General features: G+C 40.3%; 1 protein-coding gene across 3 annotated transcripts in view; it reads right to left on the bottom strand.

Moving 5' to 3' along the window:
- Positions 1–767: 767 nt before the first annotated feature.
- Positions 768–26,355, bottom strand: part of COL8A1 (collagen type VIII alpha 1 chain) — a 160,622-nt gene continuing 135,034 nt past the window's right edge. For 2 of the 3 annotated variants that reach the window (XM_035015219.1, XM_035015218.1), the window contains 2 exons: positions 8,786–9,113; positions 768–5,389 (listed from right to left, as the gene is read on the bottom strand). In XM_035015219.1, coding sequence (XP_034871110.1) covers positions 3,480–5,389; positions 8,786–9,110 — 2,235 coding nt within the window. In that variant the 5' untranslated portion in view covers positions 9,111–9,113 and the 3' untranslated portion in view covers positions 768–3,479. The remainder of the gene's footprint in view (positions 5,390–8,785; positions 9,114–26,355) is intronic. The other variant, XM_035015220.1, reaches the window with a different exon arrangement.

Here is a 26,355-nt window from a genome sequence, read left to right as displayed (position 1 = left end):
TTACAATTGTTTTGAACTTGATGAGTCATCACAACAGAATTCTTTCCTTACCAGTGATGCCTTTTAAGACTCTTAGGTTCTTGAAGCAGGTCTGCCTCTGCTCTGTAGCTCTGCTCGCCACTCAGAATATTTGGCTCTACCGTGGCCAACTAAAATAGAATACCTGAAGATTGGTTTCTTGTGGAGGAAGAGAGGCTTGTGGCAGTTCTTTCTTTTATGATGGATGTGACAGATGCAGCAGCTAATTGTCCCCTAGTATCTATTCTCCCTTCTTCCATGTTAAGAGAATCCCCGAGTTTCAGCTGGGCATGTTGTTACCCTGAATAAATATTCAATTTCCCTCACTCTCTTGGCAGCTTTGGGCAGTGTGACTAAATTCAGAGCAATAGGATGTGGGAGGGAGTACTGTAAGCAACTGCTGGCTTGAGTTCTTTAATTAGGGAGCATGCCCTCTCCTTCCTGATTTTTCACCTTCCTAATGGCTGGAATGTGGCTGTGATGGTTAGCTGTCCTGGACTTTGGGGATGAGGCAACACCTTTGGGGCAGAAAACCAGCAAGACAGAAGGAACCTGGAGCTCTCACTAGAGCTACTACATGAGCCCTGGACTGCTGATGCTCAGAGCTATTATGTTAAAGAGAAATAATTGTCCTGTTTAAGCTGTGAGATTGTTTTTGGTCTCTGTTTCAGCAGCTTCTTAGTACACTGGGGGATAAAAAAAGTATGAGGTTCAGTGTCCGCTGAGTGATACAAACAAGATGAGAAACATACTTTTAAAGATATTTAATAAGTCTTTTTTCAAATCAGTACAAAAATTTAAATACAAAAATGATTTGCTATTGACAAGTCTCAAATCTATCATGGAAACTCAAAAAAGTCACCAGTCTGGTCACCTTTCATGGTGTTCTGTAAAATATTTGAGAACAGTCACCCACTACAGACATTCTTTCCCTCCGTGGGATGTCATACTGCATTAAAACTCTGTGTTTAAATAATATAATGCCAGTTTGGTCCATTTCACATGGAAAAGCTCTAGCTGATTTTGAATTGAGTAGGGATTATAGCACTACCCCTAGACTTTTGAACATGTCGTTTCATCTGCTTTTACACTAATGTGTTAACATAATGTGCAACACTTAAAAGGGAAACACAGACACATAGATAATTATTTAAAACTCTTTTTTAAATTAAATGGAGTAATTCATTTAGGTCTGAGATTAGCACCATTGTAGAATATACAGTATCTGGCATAGATTTTGCTCCTCCCCTATCTAAAAGTTAGGAGCATATGCCTGATAATATACACACTCACACACATTATATATATATATATATATATATATATATATATATATATAGGCAATTGAGTAACAACCAATAAATAAGTTGGAAGGTATTTTAAAAAGTGAAATTTGGTCTTAACGAAAGAGGTACTGTCTCTCTTACTTGGTGGAAATAAAAAGCCCATACATGTACAGATAAATACGGATTTACAGATCGGCTGATCTGACTTGCTTCCAAGCCATTCCAATGCAGCTCTTCAGCAGAAGGACCCCAGTGGATCCTTGTTGCCTCCATAGTCATCAGTCCAAAACCAGCATCCTCAAGACCAATCTGAAGGATGTTTGACCACATAGACACTGTCTGCTTTGAAAATGAAGGTTGGGTCAGGTATCTTTTGATGGGAAAATTTGTCATAGAATTAACAGTGAATAAGAAACCCTCTGGTAATGAACTCATTTCTCTTCTTAAGAAATTGAGAAGAAATGGTGCTCGTATACCATGTAAGGGAAAGACATCTATTAGGTTGAGGAGAATTTTTCTTGATGGTTAAAATGATTCAGATTCGACATAGACACATTTCCATGTGTGTTTATACCGTATTTATTTGTGTATTTTTCCATCTGTACCTTTCCCCTCAACTTCTCACTCTTAATTTTGAGGAACAGATACAAGATTCTACCACCACAGCCCCACATTATTTTCCCCAGTGGCTTATAGTAACAGCAGCAGACTCACAGCGGACTGACAAATCTTGCCTGTGTTTTGAGACCAGATTTGGATGCCCGCAGCAGTTAGTATGTACCTAAGTGAAAACCTGGAAAGATACGTATCTTTCTCTTTAAACTTGTATTGGCTCTTGATTTGTGCTGAGTGTGAGGTGACCCAAGCAGCGGGGGCTCTTCCTGCCCTTTGACATTTCAGATAGCTCTCCCACAGGTTGCTTCTAAAGAAACAGTTCTTTTCCTACAGTTCTAGTACCGACACTAGTACATCCATTTTTAAATTTAAAACTTGAGAAATCGTTTTTTCAAAAAAAGTTGTTTTCCTACGTATTTCTGAAATTTTTTTTTCTCCCCACATAAAGGATGGCTTGGATTTTGGAAATTGACTTTGGAACCTGAGACAACATGCCAGTTTGCATATATACTACACCAGGAAATTTCCTCAAAATTCAACTGCTACTGAAAAATAGCGATAGCCCTTTCATGGGTGAAACCTCATTGTACTCATTTGTATGGGTAGGCAAAAGAAGGGGATTTTTATACACATGTAAACATAATTAAAAACTGTTGATAATGAATATTCCACAAAACTGGAAAGTTATTATTTTTTTCTTATGACTTCCATGTGTTTATATTAGTTGGGTCATAGTGGAAATTACATGGAGGGAAGAAAAAAAATTACAGAAAATAAAACAAAAAGGATCCTTAAGAAATAAGTGAGTTAATTACTGCTCCTGTCTCCCACCTGTTTTTTTAGCTCCTTTTGGGGCACTGTCTTATGTCCCTCAAATGTCTCATCCAGTGTGAGGCACACAGAATTTACTGAGTAAATTACACGGCAGGCGATTAGCTCACTTGTTCTTTTAGAAACACGAGATACACAATTCTGAGGACTCGTGTTGATAAGAGACACAGCCTCTGACGGGAGGGAAACAGCCCTTGGACTAAAACCCTACTGCCCCCCCCGACTCCCTCCCACTGGGGCTGTAACACGGCAGAACTCCTCCCCCACCCTCCCTGGCAAAACATCTGCCCAAAGACAGAGGAAATTATGCAAGTAAATACGGTATATAATTGTTATCATTGACATTTCCTTAAGCCATATTTATAAATCTTTAAACAATGTGAGCAAGTGACTTTCATTAGCTATGATCTTTCATGCTGAAATATTTTGACTGATCTGAATAAGCAGGTTATCATGGAAGCATATAACAATACAACAGCTAATATGATTCCAGTAGGTACAACACAAGTGTCAGTACTTGATACATAAATCTATCCCATCATTTTTAATTACAGGCTGCTATGCAGAGCACTAAACATGCATCTTAGTTTTTATTTGTACATGATGGTTTAGATTTTCACTTAAATATAACTTTCCAACTATATAAATGTTTTGAAGCAATTATGTTTTTCATTTGGGTTTTTTCGGTGCATCATTTTCTTCTCTTCTATTAAATCTTTCTTTCTTTTTTTACATGGGATACAATAAATATCCTGAAAAGGAGGAATGGACGTACTGCCCAGCATACAGTCCCGCAGCCTGTTCCGAGGGCATCTGGAGGAACACTCGGTCTCCCGGCCTGAGGAGCAGCACCGCACTCCCAGACGCCTGGTCCAGAAAGCCCTTTTTGTACTCATCGTACGTGTACATCATGGGCTCGTTGTTCTTGAACAGAGCAACCCACACGTTGCCCCCCTTGCAGTGAACGTGGTATGCGAAGTAGTAGACCCCTGGAACCTCGCAGGTGAAGATGCCCGTCTGTGGGTTGTAGTTCTGTCTGCCATTATAGAGCAGTTTGTCAAACTTCACCGGGGCCCCCACAGGTGGGAAAGGCGCAGTCAGCTCAGCTGTAAAGGCAGGCATCTCGTAGGCTGGCCCTCCATTCTTGCCTTTCTTAGCCCCGTAGGCATGGGGGGGTTTCACTCCATCAATTCCCAGCCCCATATCTGGTAGATACTCTCCATGGGGTGGTGGTGTAGGGGGCATCACAGCTGGGGGCCCTGGGGGCCCTGGAGGGCCTGGGGGCCCTGGAAGGCCCGGCTGGCCTTGAGGACCAAGGGCACCAGGCTTCCCTGGGGGCCCATGAAGTCCTGCTACTCCAGGCTTCCCTACTCCAGGGAACCCAGGGGGCCCTGGGATACCGGGTTCCCCTTTGGGGCCTGGCATTCCAGGTGGTCCAATGGGCCCACTTGGGCCTGCGATCCCTGGGATGCCTGGAGGGCCCTGTAAACCCTGATCCCCTGGGATTCCTGGTTCTCCCTTTGGTCCCAGCAGCCCTGGAGCACCAGGGAGCCCTGGTAAACCTTTGTGCCCCGCTTCCCCCTTGGGCCCTATGGGACCTGGCAAACCCCTCATGCCAGGGGGCCCTACTTCACCAAGGAAACCTGGCTTTCCTGGGAAGCCTTGAAGCCCTGGCTCGCCCTTGAGACCTGGTGGCCCCTGTGGCCCTACAACCCCACCTTCTCCTTTGGGTCCGGGAAAACCAATAGCACCTGGAGGACCCATAGGACCTGGGATTCCAGGCAGGCCTGGCTCTCCTGGGGGACCTCCCATTCCAGGGGCACCTACTGGTCCTTTCTCCCCTCTTGGTCCTAGAGCCCCAGGAAGACCCCCTATGCCCTTGTCACCTTTGGGTCCTGGGAAGCCTGGTTTCCCGATCCCTGGAAGGCCTGGGGGTCCTGGCAGCCCTGGCAGTCCTTGCTCCCCTTTGCCACCTGGAAATCCTGGCTGGCCAGGGATCCCATCCTGGCCTGGTTTTCCAACTCCAGGAATCCCAGGAGGTCCTTGAACTCCCGGGACCCCAATAGGGCCTTGGGGCCCAGGTTCCCCTGGAGGACCTGGCTTTCCCAGAGGACCTTGGGGCCCAGGGAAGCCTGTCACTCCGGGTTTGCCCACTCCTGGGAGTCCAACAGGGCCAGGAGGGCCATGCATCCCTGGAGGACCCTTTAGGCCTGGCAAACCTGGCATCCCAAAGCCCTTCTCCCCTTTGGGACCCTGAAGGCCTGGAGGTCCTGGTGGTCCTTTGGGACCTCGCTCTCCCTTTGCACCTGGTTGCCCTGGTAATCCTGGTCCACCTGGTTTTCCAATGCCAGGAAGTCCATGAGGCCCTGGAGGTCCTTGCGGTCCTGGGATCCCCATAGGCCCAATCTCCCCTTTGGGTCCAATTTCACCTTTTGCTCCAGGCATTCCCATGGCTCCTGGCTTTCCTGGCATTCCAGGCATACCTGGTTTTCCAATTCCTGGATATCCCTGTGGCCCTGGTTTTCCTTTGGTTCCAGGTATCCCATGACCTGGTAAGCCGGGGGGCCCAGGCGGTCCTCTTGGGCCAGGCTCTCCACGGGGACCTTGCTCCCCTCGTAAACTGGCTAATGGTATTTCTACTGGGAGAGAGGGGACAGAGAGAGCAGGAGAGGGAGGAGGAGAGGGACAGGAAAAAAGAGAAAAATTAATATTTATTATTCTTCACTTCAAGGAAGTCATGACGATCATTATTTAGTTCTGACACCTTAGTCTATTCCTTATTGAGAGGAAAGACTAGGAATAATGTGTTCATCTTCCAGGACTATCAGGACTTAAAGAACAATCAAGCTAATAATTGCTTTGTCATGTTTGAAATACTTTTTGAGAACTGATACCTGTAGCTGCTTTTATCAGCATTGGTTAAGGAAAAAAAGCTAAAAAGTATGAAAAAACATTTTTCCAAGTACAAAACTCTAAGTTTTGTTATGGTGTGTTCACTATGGAGATTTTGGAAAATTCAAAAAAGGATAAAGAAAAATCAAATTTGCCTATAATCACTTGACATTTATATGTGCTTCCATCTTGTGTTCTAGGTGTGCGTGTGTGTGTGTGCGTGTGTGTGTGTATTTTAAACAATGGAGTCATTCTCCATTTTTATTTTTTTATTACTTTTTCTATTTAATGCTATATTTTTCCATGTCCTTGTTTTTTTATATAATAATTTGTGGCTAAATAATATTTCCTCTTGTGTTGAAATACAGTATGATGTGTTAGGTAAAGTAATTATCATGTAGATCAGGGGGGAATAGAAGTATTTTATTTTGTGCGTGGTTTAATAACATCTTCCACATGGAGTACCTGGTTGGCTCAGTAGGTTAAGCGGCTGACTTCTGATTTCAGCTCAGGTCATAATCTCAGGGTCATGGGATCGAGCCCCATTTAGGGCTCCACACTCAGCAGGGAGTCAACTTGAGATTCTCTCCCTCTCCCTCTGCCCCTCCCTCGCATACATGTGTGCACATGTGCCCTCTTTCTCTCCCTTCAAATAAATAAATAAATCTTAAAAAAAAATAAATCTTAAAAAAAAATAAATAACATCTTTCACATCTGTCCTCTAGAGCCAAATACTTTTGCTTAATTTCTTTAATGTGCTATAGGATTTCCTAAGTCTCATATGAATTCAAATTTTTAATAAATTATTTCTCATTTGCAAATTGGGTTTCAAACAGAAGAAGTGAATAAGATACTTGAGGCTGACGAGCAGCGTGGAGAAGGAATTGAGCTGGGAGGAGCAGGAAGCTCTTCTTGGTCTTGAAATGAATCTGGACTGGGCCACTTGGGCCTTCACTGTCTTGGCTTGCCTCTCTGTGCAGCAAGAATATTATGGCCTCGCTACAAGATTAGATAATAGATGTGAAAGACGCTGTGCTTTCACAAATTGTTGTCAAAATACAAAGCACATCTCTGTTAAGATGATTATACTGTGCCTTTCAGAGTAACACAACTCTGGATCTTCTATGCTACTGAAATGAAACATAAGTGAAATTTATGGCCTCAAAGTTTTATGTTAACCAGTAGTCACATCTTAATCCTGACCATTATATTTTCCACTGACCTACTGTCAGGGAACAAAATAGAACCACAGAACTCATATTCTTAGCAAATTCTCTTATTACAATCTGGTATCCATCAGAATAAGTACAGGAAGTTCCAAAAGCTGGGCAGGCCACTTAAGAAAGGAAGGAGAACAAATGGCTGAGATCATCCCCTAAGTGGAATATCAGCTCCTGAAGAGGGGAAAATTGGGAATACTTCAATTATGCTAAGTCGATAGTCTTGTACTATTAAGACATGTTATATCCAAGTGAATTGTGTAGTACATACTACGATATCAAGAGTGTCTGGGGCAGGGTCATGTCTTACTCATCAGGATTCCTTGGTGTCCAGCACAGTGCCTGGAATGTACTCTGTTCTTAGGGTTGCCTGAATGACCAGCTGTAGCAACTCAAATGTTTTATGATGCTTTAGTATTTACTGAGCATTTTTACTTACCTATGCCATTGATTTTCTCAACAGATCTTACTTTACAAAGAAAAGTCGTTTCAGAGAGGTGTTGTTTTTTTTTTAATTGAAATATATAATTGCCATACAATAGTTATGTTATTTTCAGGTCTTTCATTTCTGGCCTCTAGGCCTCTTAGCACCAAATCCACTAGTACCCCAGACAGAGAGATTCCTGCTTTTTCAGGGACCAGTGGGAATGACCTCCAGTTCCTCAAAGGGAATTGCTATGCCGATGCAGTTCTTTTCCTACAATTGATTGCTAGGTTTCCTAGGAATCCAGATGAAGCTCATGAAGTTTTAAAAAAGTGTCTCTCACAGTGATAAGCATTTTGTAGGTGTTGAATAACTAATGAATATGGCTGGAAGGCAGTGGGAAAAATTTTCATCTCTATATGCAGTCCTTACCCTTCATAGCCTCCTCTCAGTTTATTGATTAACAGGTGTAGTAGCTTAAAGTGCTCTTAAAAACACTGGCATTTATCCAGCACCTGGTTCACAAAGTGCTTTCATATGTATATATTTCTAACACAGCAGGTCCTTAACAACATTGCTCTCCCAGTAAAGAAGACTGACTAGTCACCTGTTTTTATTTTGAGTTTTCCGAAGACTTATTGAAGCAGAAACAAGTTGGCCAGATACTTGTTGGAAAAAAAGCAGTTTTAATGGTATTCAAAAATACTTTTTAAAAGGTATTCTAGCGCAAGTTTTCTTTGTACACTAGATGATGCTGTAAACTTTTTTCGAAGTCTTTTAAGGCTATTGGTTCTTAAGAACTAGAAGTTATTCCTATTCCAAATCTACCTTGTGCTCCTGAAAAACTGCAGAAAAGCACTTGAAAGCTGTTTCTTTAAGATAATGGATTTCTTTTTTTTTAATTCTTGGTGGTAATATATTGCTGCACCAAGTCATGTGCAATTTTCACTCAAGGTCATCGTGATGCTGAGAAATTGCATTGATAACCTGTCCATCTCTAGTTTCAACGGTCTTAATCAGAAGTACCCTTTTTGAGTGAGTGTCAACGAGAGGGAGTGAATCCAGATTGGTTTCCCTCAGGTTCAGGGAAGAAAAGTTTGGAAGAGGCAGAGCAGTCCTGCTCTCCACGCCTTCCAGCAGCCTCCTGTAGGCTTGTCACCCCCCTCCCCGACCACTTTAATCGGGCCCAGCTTCTGACACAAAAATAGATGCTCATTAAATAGTTGCCAAATGTTGGAATAGATAATGAATAAGGGAATAAAAATATGTTTTGTGCCATTTAATGCTGTTAAAATAATAAAGCACAACATAAAACAGTAATTTTGCTTGTATTTTTAGGTCTTGAACCTTTCAAGGATAGAGTTTAGAGAACAGTAAACACTTAATGTCAGTAACACAGTCCAAAATAAAAATTTCTAAAATTTAGCTTCTCCCCCGATCTTATAGTTTCGGATTTTGGAAAGCTGCTGTTTCATAACAGCACAGGAATATGATGTTACCTTTGCCTTTCTTAGGTGCTGCTTCCTTGCCCATTCTTGGCACTGGCTGAATTTCCTTCCTATATTGGGGTAGATGTGGATATTCTTTGCCATACTGCATGCGGGGCAGCTCCTTGCCCATGTTAAGGCCATCTTTCCCCAAAGGCATGTGAGGTCCTTGCTGGCCCAGAGGCTGGTATTGCGGAATTTGCGGTGGGATCTGAGGAGGAATTTGTGGTGGCAGCGGCTTGATCCCATAGTAAGCACCAGCCTGAATGAGCCTGATGGCGCCCAGGGAAATGGTAAGCAGCACTCCCAGCAGTGGAGGGCCAGGTGGCATAGCCATCACCTGCGGAAGGAATGAATGCACCAACATGGTGAAAACTGGCAGGCCAAGTGACGAGTTTACTTAGAGAAAGAAGGGGGAGAAAAAGGAAACAGTCTTTACCATCAGAACATCACCGGTGGAAGGCAAATGGAAAGGAGGATGATGTTACCTCTCAGAAGGAAATAAGCAAAAAATAGAAAAGAGTAGGAACTGTCAAATGAAGGCGATCGGTGGAATTATAAGCTATGGGAAATACTGCTGTGTATCCCCAAATATCAATTCTGCTTTCTTCCATAGTACTGGAACTCTTGATTTTTAGCCGGAACAGAGCAGCCCAGAATAAAGACATTTCAGCCAAGTGTGGCGATGTGACAAAGTTCTGTCCAATTGGATGTAGTTGTAATGGGTACAACTTCCAAGAAGGATCCTAAAAGAGTGGCCCTGGTTTTCCTCTTCCTTCCTGCTGGCTGAAATGTTGTTATGTTGCCTGGAAACAGACCAGACACCTGGGACCAGGAAGTGAAATCCGTGCACTGAGCATGGTGGAGTAACAAGCTAGAATAAACCTCAGCCTTGGTTGAACCCGAAGGTCTGTATTGATCCTTACATTTGAAATTTGTTTACACAAGAAAGAGCTAAAGCTTTATCATCTTCTTTAAATCGCTATTATTTTGAGTGTCACACATTTGCACTAAACTTAATCTTAATGGCTAGAGTACATTGTCCAAAAGGAGGCAAACTTGGTGGCAAGTCAGGCTTTGTTAGTATGAGCCAAAATTCTATTCTAAGTGGAAACGGTTAGTAATTGACAGGCTTTACGCCAGGGGCTGGGATTTTTCATCTGCCTTTTGCTTTGGTGTGGTCACAAAGTAATGTAAGCATTAAAGAGCGAGCAAACAACAGTAATGAAAACTGTGGAAGTCTTCTGAATTGGAGAGAAGGTACTTCATGTGACAGTCCCAAAATATTTTAAAAATCACTATCATAATTATGCACATACTGGAATGCCATTTCATTCTACTTAAATACTATAAAGTCGTTAATTTAGAATTTGCCTAATTGGACCTGGAGTGCGCTGACGTTTGTCTTTATACTATTATGAAAGAAAGGAGTTTACAAGGCAAACTAGTTGTATAAAGAAAACAATGATGTTTAACTACTCATGAGAATAAGCTGTACAAGCCCTTTAATAGCATCCTTTGCAGTTTAACAGTTAATGGCATAAATATTAATGGGGCTTATATGTTTATAAAAAACCAACTCGGAAAGACCTCTGGAAATGCCTAGGGCTGAAAACCCAAAAGCCCAGGGAACTGCAGTGCTCACAAAGGCCCACTAGAGGGCAAGTGTGGTACACATTGAAGTCTGTTCTCCAGGGTACTGACACGACATAATAAGGTGCTCCCCACACCTTTAAAAGGTCTTGATGAAAATCTGAATCCTCAGTGGAGTGTCATCATTATGCTGGAGAAAGAAGTGGCAAGGTTCTCACAATTTTTAATGTAAGAATATTCTGGAGAACTTTGAATAAACTTCTATCTCTAAATAATTATAATTTCCATTCTGTGAGTTTGTTTTCTTTGCTTCTGCCTTACTTAATTCTGGATCATAGTTTTCCACTTCTTAGAAAATATGTGTTGACTTTGCGACATCCTATTCAAGAATAGTGCCAAGAGTGAGAACATGCTATAAAAGAATTGGTTAATAAAAAGCACCTAAGAAAATATTTAATGGAATCTCGACCACAAAATTCACCTCTTTACAATTTTTTAAAGTATACTAACTAGTCATTTTTCCCCAAAACATCTGTCAGCAAAATGATTTATAAAATGTCCTCCATTTCATAAATCAGAATAGTCTCAAGAACTGGTTGATTCAAATGTACTCGAAATAATACATGGGCTGGTAAATGGGAGGAGATAGAAAGGAATTATTTTCTGTCTAAGAATGATTAATTATTATAAACCATTTGGAAAGAGCCACAAAATTAGTATTGATTTATACTCGGTAATAGTCAGTTTTATTTTAGATGGGAAAAGAAGAACATCTGCTGTAAGTACTCAATGATAAATTTATTGACTACTTACCAAACACAATGCTAGACCCATCCAGGGATTACAACGGTAAATATAATATGGTCAATGGGCCCTGCCCCCAAAGAGCTTATACTTTTTTAGTAGACGTGACAGATGTATGAACTATTAATGAGTAGCAAGGGATATCCAGAAAAAAAGTAAATTTCCCACCCACTTCTGTCCAGTAACTTAAATCCCTTCCCTTGGAAGCAACAACTTTTCCCATTTTCTTCATGTTTCCGGAGATGTTCTAAGAATATGCACATACACCACACACACCTTTAAGACACAAATTACAGTATACTATACATACCACTATTCCTTACTTTGTCCACTTAGAAGACTAGAACTTCAGCCCTTATTTCTCAGTTTTATATATCTCAAGAGATCCCTTCAACTTCTTTATTTGTTAAAAATAAGACTCAATTGTTTTCTGAAGTCCTTAACATTCAATGTCTAAGGCAGTCACTAGAGAGTTGAAAATGTTAATCCATACCAGAAATACATGGTAATACCTGGTGATGTATAAGTTGGGACTTAATTCCATCTTTGGGGATGACTGAATTTAATTACTAAACCCTAAGCTTGTGGTGATGCCTTTAAGAATAAGGAGCATGCTTGGCCCTTCACCCTTCCATCAATTCAGTGAATGTGTTGGATTACACTTAATAATCTTTAAACCAGGACAATCTAATGAAACATTGGAAAACTGGAAGGAAGCGAAATGCCTGGGAAGAAGACCAGTTGAATACCAAAGGCCCAGTGGGATCCTTCTTTACTACAATTATTTCCTCTTGTAAGCTTGGCCTTTCTCTCCTGAAAACCACCTCTTTAGGTCTGCCATCTGCCATTTCTCTGGCTCTTTATTTAAATAAACTTTGTTCAGTTTTAACTTGAATATTTATACAGGGGCCCTGGTTAGAATTTACCGCTTGACTTACACTTACTAATTTCCCTCTTGTCCCTGAGGATATTTTTGGTGGTCAAAGTGGTGTGGTGGTTCTCCCCAAATTACTCAAAAGAACATCAGATTTGTGTAACGCTATACAAACACCTGGCGGGAAGAAGGAGCCTTGGAATTTCTGCTGGGAGAAATGGTAGTAATGGGTTTTCTTGCCTCTTTTTCCTTTTTCTGAGGGTGCAGGACACAATAATGTGAGTTTTAGTCGCTGTTTTCTTAGATTTCTATTTGATACCACACGTGCGTAAGTGTGTGTGTGTGTGAGTGCGCTTGATTATGCATGAACATAAACATATATACTGTGTGTGGACAGTGGATCTTTGCCAGTCAGGCCAACTTAGTAATGGGTTTCATGTCATTATGAGAAAAGCCTTGTAGAAGAAGCCAAAGACCTGGAGTTGAGCTGTAGCTCTGCTATTCACCATGTCTATGACTTTGCGCAAGTCCCTTATCTTCACTAAGCCTCAGTTTCCTTCCCTATAAAACAGCAACTATAAAAAAGAAATAATAATCTCAGCTTCTCCCACAGAGCTGTTCAAGGACACAAATGATAATACGATTTTTTTTGTAAGCTGAAAAGCACCGTTCAAATTTAAGTTATTATTAATGGAGTGTGACCAAAAAGACAAATCAAAACCAACTGAAATGCCAAGGACTTTCAAAGAAGGATACTAGCCAAAATAAATGTGAGGTTAACTGCAGTAATGATAAACCTTAACATGAATGAAACAATAATGGCCATTAAAATGTACTTGTTAAAAATGGCAAAAAAGAACAGCTGAACCAAGGCAGTTATTCATTCTGGTGCCAGAGTTGCCAATCCTAATCATTTTGAACAGCCCTAAATGGTTCCCTATATTTGGGAAGGGCTGCAGAGAGTTTCAGTTTCCTCATGTGACCTGTAGTGTATATAACAGAATAATGTGATACATATTATTTTAGACACTCCTCAGCATTTTATTTGTACATTTATCCCCATGAGATTTTGGCTTGCTGTGCAAAAGAATGTTCTTGCCCTAAATCCAAATTTCCCTTTCACATGGTGCTAACACAGTGTGCGCATTGCAAGTGTGTGTGTGTGTGTGTGTGTGTGGACAAGCCTCTCTCATCTGCTGCTGGGCAGCCCCTCACACAGGATTGGTAGTTTCTCAAGGCCTCAGATTTATCGCCCCTGAAGCAAGGGGAAGTCAGACAGAATCCTACCCCTGCAGTGTGCACCAGAATTGTCTTCTTGGCTTTCCCATGCCTTTTAAAGAAGGTTCTGTCCTGCTTGCATTTCTCAGAGCAATTCATTCATTAGGTGTAGATCTGTAAGGAGTGCCTACTAATTATTACTATTATGGGTACTAGAGAAAGGAGTGAATTAGATGAAGTCCTTGATCTTATTGAACTCACATTCCAGTGTGGGGAGACAGGCAATAATAAACAAGTTAAAAATAAATTTTACAATTTTAGATTTGAGTGCTGTGAAGAAAACCAAGCAGAGTGAAGGGCTCGAAAATGACTTGGGGTAGAAGACACTGTTTTGGAAAGGGTGGTGAGGTAAGATCTTTCTGAGAAAGCAAATTTTGGATAGAGATGTGAAAGTTGAAAGGCTTATTTGTCTTTCAAGACACAATACTAAAAAACCCCGAGAAAATCCTATTTATCACAATGGTAGTTACAGGTGACTTTCACTAATGTAAACCTATGTTTCAAAATTTTACTCTTCATCTACGTCTATACTCATTTTGACCTCTTTATTGTATTTTTTTTCCCCTGAAGGTTTCTCCTTTTTTACTTTTTAATCTTTCTCCAGATTTTAACCTTACTGTATAAGTTTGCTAGGGCTGCCAAAACCAAGTATCTTAGACTGGATGGTTTAAACAACAGAAATGTTGCTCCCGCTGAGCAGGGAGCCCAATGTGGGACTCGATCTTAGGACCCTGGGATCATGACCTGAGCTGAAGGCAGACGCTTAACCGACTGAGCCACCCAGGCGCCTGAAAATTTAACACAAAGTTAAATGCAGCTCATCAACCTTATGTTTTTTCCTATTTTTTTTTTTTGTCCATTAGACCGCAACATGATTGTAAACTTCTTGAGGACAAGGAAAATATGTGATATTCTTTTGATTTTCTCAATATTTATTGATAGAGCTTGACAGTCAAAACTCTTAGTGTTGATAGAGGCTTTAGAAAATATCTACTTTAGCCTCACTCTGCATTTAGAATCCTGTCTACAGCAGTTGCTGACAGAAAGCCCTCACATTTCCTACTTGAATATTAATCATGATAGAAACATTCATAAAGCAACCTATTACCATATTGTACAAATTTTTTTAAAGATTTATTTATTTATTTTAAAGAGAGAAAGAGAACAAGTGGGGGGTGGTGCAGAGGAGGAGAAAGAGAGAGAATCTCAAGCAGAGTCCCTGCTGAGCATGGAGCCCAATGTGGAGCTCTATCTCATGACCCTGAGATCATGATTGGAGCCAAAACCAAGAATCAGTCACTTAACTGACTGACTCACACAGGCTCCCCATGTCATACAACTTTTGTTGTTATTTTTATTACATGAGCAGCTGGTAGGGGACACCCACCTTTTCTGATTCATAAACGGCAGTGCACATGTAGCTTACTTTTAGTGGGAGGTGGGAAGGGGAAATTAAAAATATATCCCAAAATTGGCTAAGGCAAAAGAGGAATGGTTACATGACCTTTTACTCTCATGCCAATAAGCCCACCTTAGGATCATCTAGGGACATGTAACTTAATGCATAATTGATAAGCATTACAGATATTAACAACTCTAAACTATGTTGACCAGGATACAGTTTTATTGCCCTGTACTATGTTAACCAGTTTTGTATCTAATTTAGCATTATCTCAGCATTCTTTTTTACCGGCTCATGATGATTAAAAAAAAACCCAGGTTTATATTTTATTTCAAACCCACTTTGTCATCATGTTAAATAAAACTTTGACATGTTCATTTGTGAATGAGAATTGTGGGTTTTTTTACTTTTATTTTATTATGTTATCTTAATCACCATACATTACATCATTAGTTTTTGATGTAGTGTTCCATGATTGATTGTTTGTGTATAACACCCAGTGCTCCATTCAATATGTGCCCTCTTTAATACCCATCACCAGACTAACCCATCCCCCAACCCCCTCCCCTCTAGAACCCTTAGTTTGTTTCACAGAGTCCATAGTCTCTCATGGTTTGTCTCCCCCTCCGATTGCTCCCCCTTCATTTTTCCCTTCCTACTATCTTTTTTTTTTTTTTTAACATATAATGTATTATTTGTTTCAGAGGTACAGGTCTGTGATTCATCAGTCTTACACAATTCACAGCACTCACCATAGCACATACACTCCCCAGTGTCTATCATCCAGCCACCCCCTCCCTCCCACCCCCCACCACTCCAGCAACCCTCAGTTTGTTTCCTGAGATTAAGAATTCCTCATATCAGTGAGATCATATGATACATGTCTTTCTCTGATTGACTTATTTCGCTTAGCATAATACCCTCTAGTTCCATCCACATCATGGCAAATGGCAAGATTTGGGTTTTTTTTTTTTTGATGGCTGCATAATATTCCATTGTATATATATACCACTCTTCTTTATCCATTCATCTGTTGATGGACATCTTGGCTCTTTCCATAGTTTGGCTATTGTGGACATTGCTGCTATAAACATTGGGGTGCACGTACCCCTTCGGATCACTATATTTGTATCTTTGGGGTAAATATCCAGTAGGCAATTGCTGGGTGGTACAGTAGCTCTATTTTCAACTTTTTGAGGAACCTCCATACTGTTTTCCAGAGTGGCTGCACCAGCTTGCATTCCCACCAACAGTGTAGGAGGGTGCCCCTTTCTACCCATCCTTGCCAACATCTGTCATTTCCTGACTTGTTAATTTTAGCCATTCTGACTGGTGTGAGGTGGTATCTCATTGAGGTTTTGATTTGGATTTCCCTGATGCCGAGCGATGTTGAGCACTTTTTCATGTGTCTGTTGGCCATTTGGATATCTTCTTTGGAAAAATGTCTGCTCATGTCTTCTGCCCATTTCTTGATCAGATCATTTGTTCTTTGTTGAGTTTGATAAGTTCTTTATAGATTTTGGATACTAGCCCTTTATCTGATATGTCATTTGCAAATATCTTCTTCCATTCTGTCGGTTGTCTTTTGGTTTTGGGGTTGACTGTTTCTTTTGCTATGCAAAAGCTTTTTATCTTGATGAAGTCCCAATAGTTCATTTCTGCCCTTGCTTCCCTTGCTTTTGGTGATGTTTCTAGGAAGAAGTTGCTGTGGCTGAGGTTGAAGAGGTTGCTGCCTGTGTTCTCCTCTAGGATTTTGATGGACTCCTGTCTCACATTTAGGTCTTCCAGCCATTTTGAGTCTATTTTTGTGTGTGGTGTAAGGAAATGGTCCAGTTTCCTTCTTCTGCATGTGGCTGTCCAATTTTCCCAACACCATTTGTTGAAGAGACTGTCTTTTTTCCATTGGACATTCTTTCCTGCTTTGTTGAAGATTAATTGACCATAGAATTGAGGGTCCATTTCTGGGCTCTCTATTCTGTTCCATTGATTTATGTGTCTGTTTTTGTGCCAATACCATACTGTCTTGATGATGACAGCTTTGTAATAGAGCTTGAAGTCTGGAATTGTGATGCCACCGGCTCCGCTTTTCTTTTTCAACATTCCTTTCTCTATTTGGGGTCTTTTCTGGTTCCATACAAATTTTAGGATTATTTGTTCCATTTCTTTGAAAAAAGTGGATGGTATTTTGATAGGGATTCCATTAAATGTGTAGATTGCTCTAGGTAGCATTGACATTTTCACAATATTTGTTCTTCTAATCCATGAGCATGGAATGTTTTTCCATTTCTTTGTGTCTTCCTCAATTTCTTTCATTAGTATTTTATAGTTTTCTGAGTACAGATACTTTGCCTCTTTGGTTAGATTTATTCCTAGGTATCTTATGGTTTTGGGTGCAATTGTAAATGGGATCGACTCCTTAATTTCTCTTTCTTCTGTCTTGTTATTGGTGTATAGAAATGCAACTGATTTCTGTGCATTGATTTTCTATCCTGCCACTTTACTGAATTCCTGTATGAGTTCTAGCAATTTTGGGGTGGAGCCTTTTGGGTTTTCCACATAAAGTATCATATATCAGCAAAGAGTGAGAGCTTGACTTCTTCTTTGCCAGTTTGGATGCCTTTTCTTTTTGTTGTCTGATTGCTGTGGCTAGGACTTCTAGTACTATGTTGAATAGCCGTGGTGAGAGTGGAAATCCCTGCCATGTTTCTGACCTTAGGGGGAAAGCTCTCAGTTTTTCCCCATTGAGAATGATATTGGTTGTGGGTTTTTCATAGATGGCTTTTATGATATTGAGGTATGTACCCTCTATCCCTACACTCTGAAGAGTTTTGATCAAGAAAGGATGCTGTACTTTGTCAAATGCTTTTTCTGCATCTATTGAGAGGATCATATGATTCTTGTTCTTTCTTTTATTAATGTATTGTATCACATTGATTGATTTGTGGATGTTGAACCAACCTTGCAGCCCAGGAATAAATCCCACTTGGTCGTGGTGAATAATCCTTTTAATGTACTGTTGGATCCTATTGGCTAGTATTTTGGTGACAATTTTTGCATCTGTGTTCATCAGGGATATTGGTCTGTAGTTATCCTTTTTGATGGGGTCTTTGTCTGGTTTTGGGATCAAGGTAATGCTGGTCTCATAAAATGAGTTTGGAACTTTTCCTTCCATTTCTATTTTTTGGAACCAGTTTCAGAAGAATAGGTATTAATTCTTCTTTAAATGTTTGGTAGAATTCCCTTGGGAAGCCGTCTGGCCTGAGAACTGTGTTTTTAACATTTTGAGAATTATGCTTTGATGGTAACACAAAAAATAGCCAAAAACCTAAATATAGGCAGTGTTGGATAATATGGAGAAAAACAAAGCAGGAGCGGTTAGGTAAGAAGGTAGATGGTTATTATTTGTGGAGATGATGTTCTTTGAAACCCATTTTACTCTAGAAACTGAGTCTTCTGTGCTTGGATGGGCTGGCACCTGGGTTTTAAAGGAAGATAGAAGCAACTCTAAATAATAAAGGATAGAGAAATTTGGGGGAATTTTGGAGGAGATTATGTGTGAGCAGAGTTGATTACTACATGGAGGAGAGTCCCAGAAAAGGAGATCTCCATTGGAGGAGCAGTCAAGAAAAGAAAAATTCATTTCAGACAGGCTTTTTATGTTTATTATAAGATATGGATTGTAAATCTCCTCGTTCATATCCTCAGAGATGAGGAAACCCTAATCCTTCTGAAGAAAACCTAATTCTTTTGTGGGAATGGATTTTGGGGGGTTAGGTGGAAGAATGGTTCAATGCTGCTCCAGGGTGGTAGGGGCAAAATCCATGGCTGAATATGAGAAAACCAGAAAACTAGAACCAGAGGACGCTGGGGAAGGCAGGCCAATGAACATAAAAGTTATAATAATATTAGCTATGTTTTGGGGCACTTTATGCCAGCACCATGAACATACTTCAAATACATTATATTATTAATCTTATATCCACTTACTAAGTTTTTTTAATGTTAAGCTCAAATGATATCTCCTGTCCTGTATTTATAAAATTATTTTACTGAAATTGAAGGCTGTTAGATTCCAAGTTAAAATTTTTAAATCCTTATTTGATTACTTTTGGAAGCCATCACCCAATACATTAACTAAAAATCTTTCTACTTTGTTTTACAAGGTACAGATCTAACTATACTGTCACTTTTCTCCATCTTGACCTCCAAATACCAAGGCTGCCTTTTTAGCTGAAAGAAAGAATTTCTCTGTTATATAGGATGTGATCCTGGACTGGATCCCTTCCTTTTTGCTTTTTGGACTTAGGACACAAACTTGGAAGGTATTCATGAAATTATAAAGTCACTAGCAAGGTGAATATGCTAAGATGGAACCTACAGAAATAAACCTCTCCAGATGTTGGTCAGTCACTCCAATGAAGGCAGTGGGCAAGATCATCCCATAAGCACTCATTAGTTTTAATTAATCTGCCCATTTACATCTATCAGGACTAATATAAATATAAAGCAGCTTGACTTACATGCTTCACTGATGAATCTGCTATAACAAAGAGCAGCAAACAACCTCACCTACTAGCTATCAGCAGACCATGACGTCACAGGACCTACAGAACCTGAGATGTCAGTTAGGTTGTGTCCCCATCTCTAGAAATGGGCCACCCACATAACCTCTGAAACAAATGACCAACCCCTACATTCTACAAATTCTCCAGAAGAGGAGATTTCACAACATTCCCCAGTAACCAACTGCAGGATTTCATAGACCTACATTTCTTAATATCTAATCTGGATCTTTCTTGCTGAACTTTAAACTCATTTCCTCTTTTCCATTCTCAAAGGAGGTGGGAAACATCTGGAGAATATTTTTCTTAAAATAATAGTTCACATACTCGAAGTCTGCAATTAACTCCCTTTGTCTCTCTAAATGGAATCATGTCAGCTGCCAAATAGTTTATAAAATACTTGAGAGGACTCTTAAAAGAGAAAGTTCTAAAGTGGATTCCTTTTTTTGCTTTGTTTTGCTTTTCTCCCCATAACATGACCACATCATTGTTCTCAGAGCATAGAGCACCTAAATTCTAGTTCTGGCCTAAGCCAGGCACCAACCTGCTGAGGCATCGGTTTCTTCATTTGCAGAATGGGAACACTGGCTAGATGACTTCAAGGTCTCCTGTAGTTCTAAAATTCTATGGTAGCTGTGAACATGAATAACATATCCACACCTCCTAGATAAATGGTTTCATGAATGTACATACTCAAGCCTTTTGGATGTCATAAAGCTAATTAATCTCACACTTCCAGTTACCTTTCAATATTTCTATCTCCCTTCTTAACACTTGGAGATGGAACAGGAAGAGTTTGAATAGCGCCCCCCTCCCTGTAAGTATTCCTCTGATGAAATGAGCTGCGCCTGACTAGAAACAAAAAGAAGGATCTCGGTAAGAAACAAAGTTTAGGGATAAAAATCTGATTTGTAATTTTTTTAACCATATTTAAAGATTAAATAAAAATGGCAGCTTACTTAGAGAAATCCTTTAAAAGTGGCTACAAATGATTAAAAAAAAAAAACTTCTTACAATGTGTAAGCTCAAAAATTCCCTTGGAGTCATTTATCAAGTGTTGATGTATGCCTCCTGTCAGAGAAATGACAAATGAATACAGAGTATGCATCTTGGGAAGGAGAAGTGGGTAGTGAATAGTTTGACACAGTCATGTTTTTAGGAGGAACAATGTCCATTATGTAAGAAAAATTAAAAATCCAAAATTTAAAGGCAGTTCTATAGTAAAGGAGGCTATGATGAGAGCATCCCAAGAATAAGGTCCTCCCCATCCTATGGGCCTGGTGATATGCAGCAAGGTCAGTTCCTTCCTGGCAGAGCCCGAGGAGGACTGGGGAGCACTCTGGAGAGCATTTTTCTGTCTTCTTTGTACTACTGCAGTTTGTGTAAATCATACAGTGTGAACTAAAGCTGTTTTTAGGCTGTTGCAAGGGACAATGTGTGGGGACAGTTCATCTAATATAATCCATTGAACTGAACATTGTAAAATTACTTACTTAGAGCAAATAGTTATAATATATTATATAAAATAAAAATTTCATGGAATATTTGTTCACTGCAAACAGCTTTGCTTCTTTTTTCTTTTCTTTTTTTTTCCTTTTTTTTTTTACTGCAAACACTTTGATCTTGCCCTGAACTTGTGAATTTCAACCAAACAGAACTCAGCAATATCCTTGTCACAGGGACAGTTAAAACTTGGTAGTTGTATTTGAAGTAGTCCTTTGTAAGTAAGAAATGAATCGAATAAAATAAAGTGATAAAATTACACTCATTCCCAAATATCTAAGGTTGTAGAGAATAGAAAGTTTAAGCCAAGTTAGGCAAAAAGACAAGAGCACATAACATGTTCCCTGAATGGCCATCTAGGTGCCAAAGTGTAAGAAGTTGGGGTCCTTAGGCAACCTCTAGATGTGGGAGGGAGGGCCAGGGAGGAGTAGATGTCTTGTTTATGGGCTCCAACTTTCTGAGGAAGGCTGTCATATTAGAAGCTCTTGCCTTTTCTCCTTTTCTATAATTCTGTATGTCTCCTAGATGCTTCACTATTGCTCAGCATCTTAAGAAAGGTTGAGAGATTAGGTGAAACTCAAATAAGTTAGTGGTTGTTCTTACAGTTAAAAGTTCTGGTGAAAGTTTTGAAAATTGAGAAAGTTGAAATACAAAGAACATTGTGCTCAGTTCCCAGCCAGCATGGGCACTACCTGGAAGCAGGAGAGAGAACCCTTTACTACCATAGATGTTTCTGCCAATACTTTCCTAGGATGGTTACAAGGAAGGACTGACAATTATGGGAAGATCTTTTTTTTTTTTTTCCTGTCTCATTCTGATTGGCACTTAGTACTTCTCTATCAGTATATCCAGAAGATTAAGTAAGCAAGCCAACTTCCTGTGTTAGCATTTTCTTTTTTATTAGCAGGCTGTTACGGCAGTAGATTGTTCATTTTGGTATTTTTATAGGAAATTGTGAAACAAACAAAATTCCTTGAACCAAGGAACAAATCCTAGCCTTTCCCATCTTCCATCATACTGAAATATTTATTAACTAATTACTATGTGGTGCGTATGTGTCTTTGTGGGCTTAAAGGTAAGAGGTACAGGGCATGAGGCAGCCAAATTGTTGACCTTTCTTTTTCATTTTTAAGCTGGTTATTTTTTGGGTTCAAGTGTTGAAGTTTTATTTAGCTAAAATTGCTCTGAGCCACATAACCTTGAATGACTTAATATTAAAAGTCAAGCCCTAGAATTTCTATCCCACATGAGCAAGACATTAAATCAAATCAACAGCACTTGGAAATAAAAATAATTAATCAATTTCTTCCAAAATTGTCCCCCAACCCCCAACCCGAGCTAATCTCTAGTCAAAACAATAACCCTACTGGAGTTGTGATCTTTAGCCCTGGAAATTTCCAAACTATAAAAGAACTAAAAAAATCTCGACAATTTCTTGGTCAGTAAAAATGTGAATTTGTTCTTTCTCTGTTACACAGTTCAAGAGTAGCAGAGATCATTCCACAAGACTGTTCCCAAAAGTGGATTTAAATTTTTAAAAAATTTAGTTCTCAAGCCGGGGCTAAGCCTAAAACACCGAGTTGTGATAAATTGTCAGCCACAGAGAGGACCGCCTCTGAAATCCACCACTTTTCTACCACAGCTCCATCTAAGTAATTAGCCCATGTGGTCACATCCAGCCCTTTGAACACAGGCAGAGCACTGGAAGCAATGAAACCACAGCTATCTTGGTATTGAAAGTTCCATTTTTCTAAGGGTGGAATTTATTTTAAAGGAGAGAGAGATGGATGTGCTGTCTGGGAGGAAAAATCATAAGGTTTTCACAGTTAATTCACTAAACATTTTTCAGAGCAAATGGCAGTGGAGAGAGGAAAGGACAAAGAATTATGTAATCCATGCCAGTTCTTGGGGATACATCTAGGAAGGAGGTTGGGAGTGGGTAAGAGACTTTTCTTTTTATGACCAAAATTTGCTATGAGGCCCAAGAATTCACAGAAACATGGAACCTCATTGATAAACATGCTTCACAAATGTTATTTCTTAGGGCCTACAGTGTGAGTAGAAAACTGAATTGGAGATGAGAGACTTGGGGTGTAGTCACTTCTCTGACATGACACCCTTGTGAGCCTTTCAGGGCCTCCACTTCCTAAACTATAAAATAAGGAAAATGAATCAGAGGGAGGAGGGGATCCAGGTACCTGGAGAAGCAGGGAGAGAGGGGAGTAAGGGAGTTGACTGGCCAGAGTTTGTGATGAATGAGGGAGCACTGCCCCATCCAGCTTTGAACCAAAGCTGGTACTTTAATACCAGATGGTCTCAAACATCTCTCTTGTTCTAAAAGGCTGTATGGGGGTGTCCCATGCTTTTACTTGCTTAAATTTCTAAGTCCTGGCATGGTTTCTCTACTCAACATTGGTTGCTTAGTTTAATTACTAAATTCAACAATGTTAATTATTAAATTCAACAATGTTATATTGAAATTTTAGATGCTACCCCGTTAGTAGCTGGAAATACATAAAAATAAGTGCAGGTGAAACAAGGACCTACTCTCAAGAAGTTTCCAGTCACCTGTTGAAAGTTAGATCTTGATCTAGTATGACAAGACAGAGTAGACCTTAACCTGGATGCAGTGGGTGGGTGGGTAGCCCTGGTCAGACATAGGATCCTTGAGGGACACTGTTTAGAACTAAGGATTGAAGAATAGATAGAAATTGTCCAGCAGAAGAAGGAGGACAATGAGTGAAGGGCATTTCATGTCCTTCCTCAAAATTTTCTAAAAGCAGACATTGGCAACTAAAGAGCAGCTCTGGGGGCGGGGGTGGGGGCGGGGGGGGGAGGGTAAAACTTAAGAGTAGCAACTCTACCTGAATTAAATCCCGATTCTGTCACTTACTAGCTCTGTGATCTTAGGCATGTTACTTTACCTCCTGTGCCTCCATTGCCTCACAATAAATTGGGGATGTTGATAACATTAAGTATTTCATGAGACTGCGGAGGAGATAAGGGGAATTGATACACATAAAATGCTTAGAACAGTGCCTAGACATAGAAGCACTTTATTGGTGTTAGCTGTTACTTCAAGGAGGAGGAGGAGAAGCAGTTGGAACAGGGGATCACGAGCACATACTCCATGACACTTTGCTTTACTGCTGTCCTGTTTTTGAAGAATATGAAGGGTGAGGACTTTTGTCCTTGCTCTGCTCCAGACCAATTACGAAAATCAGTTGAGCCCGAAGACATTTGGGTAAAAACAGCTCCTCGTAAGTGGAGAGCAAGTACTGTGTCTGAGTTCCCGCCTCTCAGTGCGGCCTGCGCCCTACTATCTCGTCTCACGCGAGTGCGGGTTCCAGTGTTGGATGTCTCGCCGCTTCCCTTCCCACAGTGACCTGACCCCTGAGCAGCCTGTTTCTGTACTGACTGCAAAGGGCTTCGGCTTTGAAATTCAGAGAGCCTAAGACACTTCTTGCAGGTGATAGCAGCAGGTTGGCCTGTGGGAGCCACTGCAGGGCTAAGCTACATCTTACTGCTGAAGGAAGTAAAATTTGCAAGTGTAATAATAGTTACAGTCTTTTAGGTCAGAAAAATAATCAGCTCATGATCATTTTTTTTAGAAGCTTTTCCATGCTATTTTTGGAGATTTGAACAATAACAATATTGCTATAGTTAGCACTTAGTGTTTAGCGTATTCTAGGACTCGTGTCTGAAAGATTCATATGCCCCACCCCTCACCATAGACCCAGTAAGCCAAGACTCTGGCTTACTTCAAAACTATATTGAGTTTTGTATCCAAAAAAACACAGATTCAGTTTAACACACACTTCATTTGTAGTTAATGCAAAGGTAACCTCAAACCAAAATACCCAATAAATCCCCAACCGTGTTTAGCCAGAAGCACTTATTTAAATAGAAAACATTAATTTCCCAAATAATGAAGCAAATCCATAATGTATGTTATTTTGAACAAGGAATTTTGGTCATAAATTCTGGGATCTGGTTATGAGGAGGGAAGCTCCATATAAGAGCTCTCTCAAGGGTCTGGAGGACTCCAATCGGACTTTTATCTCTACGAATTCTTTCTGCACCCAGTTCATAACTGTATACAAAGTAGGCTTTATAAATGCTTGTTGAATGAATATATGAATGGTGCCCTATTTCCATCCTTGTCCCCTCCCCCTTTTCTTTTTTTAAGATTTATTTATTTGAGGGAGAGAGAGAGAGAGAAGAGAGAGAGCAAACACACATATGGGGGAAGAGGAGAGGGCAAAGGAGAAAGAGAATCTCAAGCAGACTCCTGGCTGAGGATGGAGCCAGAGACAGGGCTCAATCTCCTGACCCTGAGATCATGACCTGAGCTGAAACCAAGAGTCAGACGCGCTACTGACTGAGCCACCCAGGCGCCCCTGCCCTCCCCTCTTTTCTAATAAAATAAGATCTTGAGTAGTGGGAAGACTGAGTGAAGAACCTCACAGTTTCCAGACACTGAATCGATGTTACTCTTCTCTCTGCCTACTATTTTCATTTTTATGCTCCTGATTTTGTGTCCTGGTGTCCACAGCCAGCTCACAAGAATGGAAAATCCTACATAACAGCCATTCTTCCTTAGAAATTAATGAGGAATGCTCTTTTTGATTAAAAAAAAAATCAACCTTGTAAAGAACAAGGAAGGGTTGGTTGAAGGTAAAATAACCCTGAGATTGGTGATCATTTTCACTCATTGCAGGATGCTTGTCAGTCTCTCTGTGTCTACTCTGAAGGTCTTAGATTTGGCTTGAGCTGAATGACTGCATGATGGAAGCATTTTTCTGAATCCCCAGTCTTCACATACTGTTTAGGACTTTAGACCTCAAGTGAAAATCTCTGAAGTTCTCTCCCTCCATGAAAGTAATCTCTGAGAACCCATTTCTTCATCTGTAAAACTGAGAATGTTGGATCATTGTTATTACTTTTCAGTCTAAAGACTCACGCTCCTTGGCCCTATCCAACCTAGTCTTTTCTCGATCTGTCCTCATTGCACCAGAGACCAGCAAGAGGCAGACAACAGATTGTGAAGTCAAGTATATCATGAAACTGGGTGGATGGTGAGAGGAGGAGGAGAGATGGGGCATTTTACCATTTTCATGTTCATGGGAAGCCTCCAACAGCACTTTGTGAAGTTCGATGGTTCTTTCCCCTGTGACTGCCTGTTTTGTGGGCCACATCCTTGCCATGAATTTCTGTCTCCTTGCTGTGGAAGCCAGCCAAGGACACATTATTGACCACCTGCTCACTTTCTTATACAAGATGACTCCCCAGACTTATTTTCTTTGCTTTCTTCTCCTGCTGGTTTATGGCTTTCCCTTATGTAGCAATAAAACTCTTGGAGAGTCCTCTTAGGGATGAATTAATGCCACTTAAGTATAGTATATTTCCTTTAGCTGCCCTTTGATGGTTCTGTTTAAAAATAAAGGGGGAGTTGGGGCAGTTTGGTTCTTATTGAAATTTTCCTTCCCTTTGCTTTAAAGTTACCATTCCTCAGAAACTCTTAGTTATACTCCAAGAGAGCCTTGCTAACAATAAAAAAATGTCT

Source organism: Mirounga leonina, unplaced genomic scaffold, assembly GCF_011800145.1.
Source record: "Mirounga leonina isolate KUSES-001 unplaced genomic scaffold, KU_Mleo_1.0 Mir_169, whole genome shotgun sequence".
In the NCBI taxonomy this organism is placed as follows: Eukaryota; Metazoa; Chordata; class Mammalia; order Carnivora; family Phocidae; genus Mirounga; species Mirounga leonina.
This window is presented reverse-complemented; position numbering and strand designations above follow the sequence as displayed.